Below are 7,896 nucleotides of genomic sequence, written 5' to 3'. Positions count from 1 at the left end.
AGTCGGACAGGGGGTTAGTTTTGAGCCACCAAACTTCCGTCGACTTTCGAGACTCTTTCCAAGGTTTCCGATTTTGGAATTCGCACGGTACTTCGATACAACCACGACGTTCGATTTAACCATGACGCTTCTCATAAATCCTATACTTCGACAGTTATCTTTAAACCACGACTACATTTTCGACATCCGTCTTACAACCAGGTTCCAGGATTAGAGAGCTGGCTCATGTCTTGCCAGCTTTCAGGAAAACTTTTCCAACCGCCCTTCTTCTGATGTTTTTCCTCAAACCCAATGCCGAGACAATGCAAAAAAGACGCGCGAGTAGTTTAAGCATTTTTTTGGTGGTCGTAGTCGACCATCCCTTAGTTAGCCATTGCGCTTTAAGGACGCCCTCTCGATCTTAGATCAAGAAGCGTCGCTTACACTGAGTAAATCTAGATCTTCAAAGAGTTTCACTAAAATTACTAACGATATTGCCAATAAGCTTCGGGAGCATTCGTTGCCATGCAACAAATGCCTTCCTTAACTTCACTCATCGTTGGGAGTGGCTCCTCTACGTCGTTGGATACGCCGGCGATGTACCTTCCCCCACCGTCTTGATCTCCTGCATGTGCGCCGTTCAGGTGTTCATCGAAGTGCTGCTTCCACCTTGTGATCACCTCACGATTGTCCGCCAGGATGCCCCGTCCTTATCCCGGCGCATTTCGGCTTGCGGCACGAAGCCTTTGCGGGATGCGTTGAGTTTTTGATAGAACTTTCGTGTTTCTTGGGAACGATGCAGCTGCTCCAGCTCCTCGAGCTCCTGGAAAATTCGGACTCGCTGCCTCTTCCGCTATCGGTGATTTTCCACATTTCGACGGGTGCCTCTTTACACTACTGCCGCCCGCGCGGCATTCTCTTCGTCCATCACCCTCCTACACTCCTCGTCGAACCAGTCGGTCCGTCGAGTTCGCTCCACATAACCGATGACGTTCTACGCAGCACTGTTGATGGCTGTCTTGATGGTATCCCAACAGTTCTCGAAAGGGGCTTCGTCAAGCTCGCCCTCTGCCGGCAGCGCTGCTTCGACCGATTGCGCGTAGTCTGCCGCGACCTCAGGCTGCTTCAGTCGTGCGATATTTAACCGAGGCACTGTTCACTACGGAGAGTTTTGGGCGCATCTTCACCATCACCAGATAGTGGTCTTACTCGATGTTGGCGCCTCGACAGGATCTGACGTCGATGAAATTAAGGTGCCGTGAATCTGGTCATCGAAAACGAGATTGTGCGGCGTGGCTCAAAACTAAGAAGGACCGCACGCACAAAAATCGAGCTAAGTTGTTTTCCAAGGCAATTGAGAATGCAAAACTTATTTCTAGTGGCAACAAAGATTTTGCGTTTTCCGTACGGGGTGTCCGGAATTGAATCGTCGATTCGTGTGCAAAGTCGCAAATGTGTGCAGATAAGAATCTGTTCCATGAGATGGAGTCAAACCGAAATCCGAGGACGGTGACGGTTGCTGATGGCAAACAAGCAGTGGTCGAAAGAGTTGGCTCATGCAAAATACTTTGCTATGGTAGCCATGGTACCGAAAATACTATGACGTTGGGCGAGGTCCTCTACGTTGCTGATCTCCATATGAACCTGGTTTCGGTTGGCAAGCTTGTGCAGAAAGGAGCCGAGGTATTCTTCAATCAAGACGGTTGCACCATTTCGAAAAATAGTCGTATCGCAACCACGGCTCAACACAGAAACGGGTTTACCGTTCCTAAGAAGGCACAGAGATCATCGAAACAAATTCTGGATCTGGTTCATAGCGACTTGTGCGGGCCAATGAACACGGCGACGCCTGCAGGACGACGGTACTTCTTTACTCTTATCGACGATTACAGCCTCTACACTCAGCTGTATTTTCTGAGCAAGAAGTCTGGAACCTTGGAAGCTGTCCAAAATTTTGTCCGTGAGATGAAGACGCTATTTGGCCGGCCGCCGAAGGTGATCAGGTCCGATCTAGGTGGCAAGTACAGAGGGCGTGCGATAGCTCAGTTCCTCAGAAGCGAAGGAATACTGCAGAAGTTTACAACGGTATTCACTGCTAAAAAAAACGGTGTTGCGGAGCAAAAGTACCGTTCGCTCCATTCAATCCAGTATTCGGTGGGTACTTGACTATATTGCTAATGTTCACACCACACCAACTTCAGAAACATTCAGTATATTCCTTTTCTCTTTAACGTTTTCCAAAAGATTGTGTTACGGATTTTTTAAATTCTGGACTGTGAAATTACGCTAGCGAAGAAACCTCCTAATCACTATATTTTGAAAAAGTTTATTGTTGTGCAGTTAAAATATTTTTGTTTCTCTATCCTAAAATACATTTCAAACTTTAACTATTGTTAAAAGCTAGAATGTAGCTCTGCTTCTACGGCTAACGGAGTAAATAGCAAGACAACGGGAAGTAATAGTTGTTCAAGAGACAGTTTTTGGAAAACCAAATTTTTTTGACATCTAAAATTTTCTTTTAAAACAGATTACTCTAACTACATGTTACTAAAATACTTGAAAAAAGTTTCATTTTCATCAGAAGCCCATTGTTGCGATGGTTTATTATTTTTCTGAAAATACCATTTAACATTTTTTTAAACTGACGCAATTCTATTTTTTTCTCATGCACAGTGTTTGTCATTTTGACTTTTGTTTTTCGCTCAACTTAAACAGATAAATACCTACTTTAAAATGCTTCCTCATGTTTTCTCATCTGTATCGCGTGGAAAGTGAAATTTTATTTGAAAGTTGTTAAAATACTCGTTTTTGTTCAAGATATCGATTCATCTAAATGCTGATGCAGTAGGACTGCTTTTTTTGCTTTCACTAAATGCGAATGTTTTCTAGAAAACTTACATGTTTCTGCCCAACGAAATCACAGTACAAATAATGTATGTCTCTGTATCAAAACTTACATCTTACATCTTTGTTCGATATTAACCTAATAAATGTAATAATAAGCTTCTGTATCGTAGCGTACATGCATTTAAAAAACTCATAAAATACAATTGTTGAAACATAAACGGTTCACTTTGAGTGAAGTTCGAACTTTTCGTTTGTGTGTTACGTAATGAAGGCATTTGACTAATTGCACTTGCTTTTTCGCCACCTTCACAGGACTACTATCGTTTCTAGGATTGATCCTTCAAGCGCGACTGATTGCGGTTCATTTCCGAATCGGCTCGGATTCGATTGAACGCATCTGTTTTGACAAAGTCCACCGTAGTGTAGGGGGTCCGGGCAATAGCCGGCGGTGCCAAACTGCTGCCGGAATTGTTCGATCCTGCGCAACTCAGTGCGGCACTCGAGTAATTGCCGGAGGATTGAGAAATCATCAACCCTCCTCCAGATGCGACGCCAACGTTTGAAGCATGATGAAGTGCGCTGTTGGGGCCGCTGGAGTTGTGGGTTTTCTGCGGACTGTTGGAGTGATCCAGGTCGAGATACTGCAAGCGGTCCTCGTTCTTGCCGGGGGTTCGAGGTGAAATTCCGGAAAGTAGCTGGGAAAAAATAACAAAATTTAAATAATGGAGAACATTCCTTTTATAAACTAAGCAATTCACCGAAGAGTTATGATCTTGGGCATTTCCATAGACATTTTCGTTATGATTTTGCAGTGATAGGGAAACTGGACCACCCTTGCGTCGCATTGAATTTGTGCCAATCTGTAAAAGAGTACAGGTGTTCATTAATTCATCAACATTATCAATAGAAAATGTTTCATCTATAGGTATTACATTCGGTGTTGTTGGCTTTTTAGTTCTGTCCACACATGGCGGTGGATTTTTCAGCGTGCCACCACAAATCGTTGCTGTTGATGGTGTTGGAGGAGCCGGACTCATCAAGCTCATCTGCTTCATTCCGTGGGAGACATTTTCAACCGATTTCGTTATGTCGATGCTGGATTTTGGCTTCAGATTACGATTTATTGCCGGTGCGTCTCCCTGTTAAAAAAAAACAGAACTTAATTCTATATCGATTATAAAATTTCTTATGAGCTAATCACAAACCTGTTCGCTGAAATCAAAACGGAACACATTGCCTTCGACTCTTTGCGGTGCGGCATTGGTGTAGCAGTTGGAACGTCTCGTCAATCGACCCAAGGTGCCGGCATTCGAAGCGCACTCGCTGCTGACCATCAAATTCGGAGTGCTGGAAGCCACCAGATCGCACTGACTTAACGGGGACAGCAAATCAACATCGTCCGAAAGGTGCATTGCGCTGGTGTACTGACCAGGTTGATGTGATCGCGGAATATCGTAGAACTCATCTACGCACTGGAATTTAAAAAAACATATGATTTAAGCCGCTTGTTTGACGAAATCCGACAGGTCTCTTACGGAACTAGCATTCTTGGGGCCAATGGCTGGTGAGGCATTCTCAGTATCCGAAGTCTGGATATCCTTATGCCTGAAAAACAGGGGAAAAACATTTTTTAAATAAATCTCAACTTTCAACCTTCTCATAACTCACTTTTCAATGCTGTCGAGAATCAAGCTGGTGCGTTTCGGTGGTCTTGGAGGGGCCGTAGCGGGTGCTTTTCCTTCCTGAGGCTGAGGCTGTTGCGGAGGCACCTTGGAAAAACGCTGAACATAAGTCCATCCGATTGCATCGTTTTCAATAGAACTATCCGAAGGTCTAGCGTTACGTTCCTTCCCGGCATTGGAATCCACCGAACCTCCACCGGCCGATGCTGTCCACTCGTCATCCGTGAACACGCTTTCCGAATCCGAAGGACTGGATTTTCCACTACGATTCGTGACGGCTTTGGCTGCGTTATCTGCAGCTCCGGGAACCGGAACCGATGCCGTCGGAGCACCATTGAGGTTATTCCGCTTAGGCGAGTACGGTTGTTCGTTACTGACCAAGTTGAAACCGGTGATATTGGTGTGACTTCGAGGGGTATCGTAGAATCGGGGGTCCAACGAATTCAAAGGCGTTATAGGAGAGTTCAACAGCATTGGACTACCGGAAAAGCATTCACTGATGGGAATGTAAGGCCCGGACGAGGTGCTCAGAGCGGGTGACGGTTGTTCAGGACCACTTTCGAAACCACTGCGATCTAGCTTCAAGTTTTCAGGGATCTTTTTGGTATTTCCGGTCGAGGAAAGACTGCTAGAGGCGATGTCTATTTTGTGATCAGTGTTGAGAGACTGAGTACGCATGTGATTGCCTTTGGATGCCGTGTGACCATGCTCAGACATTCCGGCGGTTTTTTCCGGTGATGAAGGTTTGCCACGCAATGATTGGGTTCTTTCGATTGTGCCCAAGTTCGAATATGCCTCTATGTTGTTGTTTCTGAAGCATAAAAATACGAAAAGGTCATGAAATTTATTTACCCACTTGGTTTGTACGCTTAACTTAGTAAGGATCAATGATTGTAAATGAACAATAGTGAAAGGTCTGTAACAACATTTGTATCTGGTATCAGAAAAGGTGTAGGCTCAAAGCGACGCGTTATCCAAACATACAGGAAAATTTTGCCTAATGGTTGAAATGGGCGATTTTATGCCCGATCTTTTTCTCGATCGAACTCCGGTCCGGATTAAGGAAAATCACAGTAACTGACAGAATCAGTCCGATTCCTGCATTTACTATACGCGCAATTCCTGCATCCTGAAAAAGTGCTACAAGTGTCAAAATGGCTACCATTTTTTCACAATACGAGTGAACTTGCTCTGATAATTACTTTTTTCATGCTCAAAATTTGCCTCAAAATCATGCCTCAAATAAATCGAACTATGTTTGTATATGGAGATCTAAGTAAGCTTCGTTTGCTTGAAGATGTGTTTGATAGCCACGCTTGAAAATTTTGAGCATTTAAAAAAAATTTGGAAAAAATATCTCAGAAGTTTAGTGTATGTTTATTTTTTTTATTATTCATCTGAGATAAAAAAAAGTTGAGGAGGTAGTAATTTAGCTATGACCGCTAAACGAAGAATTATGCAAATTTCAACATAATCTGACCATGTAACATGATCAAATTATGCAACATAAATAAGACCTTGTGACAAAATCCGATCATGCAACATAATACAACCAAGTGACAAAACCTGACTATGCAACATCACCGACCATGTGACATACTCTGACCATGCAACACAATCCGACCATGTGACATAATCTGACCATGCGACATAATCTACCATGTGACATAGCTCGACCATGCAACATAATCTACCATGTAACATAGTTCGACCATGCAACATAATCCGACCATGTGACATAATCCGACAGTGCAACATAATCCGATCATGTGACATATTTAAACCATGCAACATAGTCGACCATGTGACATAATACGACCATGTGACATAATTCGACCATGCAACATAATCCAACCATGTGACATAATTAAACCATGCAACATAATCGACCATGCGACATAATCTACCATGTGACATAGTTCGACCATGCAACATACATAATCCGACCATGTGACATAATCCGACCATGTAACATAATCCGAACATGTGACATAATGTAACCATGGAACATTATCCGACCATGTGACATAATCTGACCATGTGACATATTCTGACCATGCAACTCAATTCGACCATGTTGCATAATTATGTAACATAATCCGCTCATGTAGCATAATTGAACCATACAACATAATCGGCCATGTGACATTATTCGACCATGCAACATAATCTGACCATGTGGCATAATTCGACCATGCAACATAATCAACCATGCAACATGATACGATCATGTGACATAATCTTACCATGCAACATCTTCGACCATGCAACATAATCAGACCATATGACATAATCCGACCAAGCAACACAATTCGATCATGTAGCATAATCATGCAATAATCCGACCATATGATATCATCGGACCATGTGACATAATCCGATCATGCAACATAATCCAACTATGTACTATCATCGACCATGCAATATGCAACATAATACGACCATGTGACATAATCTGACGATGAGCCTTTTCTTTTATACCTTTAGTAAACAGGACAAATCAAAATCCATCAAGAGATCGGGCTTCAGTGTTTTCTTTCTTTTTCACTTTTTTATTTTGGTTTGGTGATGACGTCATAATCCTTTAGATGCGATGTCTGTTAAAGAAGCTATTTTCGTGACGCGAGATTCATTCGCAAATTTCAATTCGTCCCCCTATAATGTTGCCGAAAGACTTAATTCTACGCCAAAAAAGGATTAATGGTGGTAAAGATTGGCGTCAAACTTCCGAAGTTGCGGGTGGGAACTTTACTAGATACGAGATTGATACAATTGATACAAGATTTTTGGGCAACTTTGAATCTTGCATATCAAGCACATTTAGAATGAAGATGGCTGATGTGAAATAAACTTCAAATTTAAAAAATTAAACAAACGCAAGATTATTCATGTGAGACAATTCAGGTTCGGATTGCGGAAGTAGAATGGTTCTTCCTTTTTTTGGATGTCGAGGCAGATCTTTTCTAATGAAATTTGTCGTTAATTAAACTTTTATTATTAAATTGACCTGTTGTACTTTTCGGCCCCTGAACTGAACTTTGTATCAAACTCGTGTATGGAATATGTAGGTAGTCGGTTTATTTCGTTAAACCAAAACATGTTTGCTAGGCCATGTGATTTTTTTTAACCCAAACTTTAGAAAAGGGATCGATTTAATAGCGAAACGTCCCTTCCAATTTGATGAAACTTTAAAGGAAAGCCAAACTGATACTTAAGATCTGATAAGCTTTGACACTGATTCTTGGATGAGGTCGAAATAATTCAATTGAATTTTGTAATAAAATAATACTCACCGAATCGATTGATTGTGGCTAACGAGTTTGGCTTCGGAAATGATGGTCTCTCGGTTGGTGTACTCGGTGCCGCGCGCATTCAACAACACGTCCTC

General features: G+C 42.4%; 1 protein-coding gene across 1 annotated transcript; it reads right to left on the bottom strand.

Moving 5' to 3' along the window:
• Positions 1–2,289: 2,289 nt before the first annotated feature.
• On the bottom strand, positions 2,290–7,893 carry LOC129760734 (protein daughter of sevenless; the record flags this gene model as incomplete). The annotated part of the gene is made up of 7 exons (XM_055758392.1): positions 2,290–3,521; positions 3,585–3,686; positions 3,759–3,965; positions 4,032–4,298; positions 4,362–4,431; positions 4,495–5,319; positions 7,802–7,893. Coding segments are annotated over 7 exons (1,932 nt in total), but the record flags the coding sequence as incomplete, so codon positions are not given.
• Between the last annotated feature and the right edge of the window lie 3 nt (positions 7,894–7,896).

The sequence above is a fragment of the Uranotaenia lowii genome, unplaced genomic scaffold, assembly GCF_029784155.1.
Source record: "Uranotaenia lowii strain MFRU-FL unplaced genomic scaffold, ASM2978415v1 HiC_scaffold_745, whole genome shotgun sequence".
In the NCBI taxonomy this organism is placed as follows: domain Eukaryota; kingdom Metazoa; phylum Arthropoda; class Insecta; order Diptera; family Culicidae; genus Uranotaenia; species Uranotaenia lowii.
The sequence above is the reverse complement of the archived record's forward strand: the minus strand, read 5'-3'. Positions and strand labels throughout refer to the sequence as shown.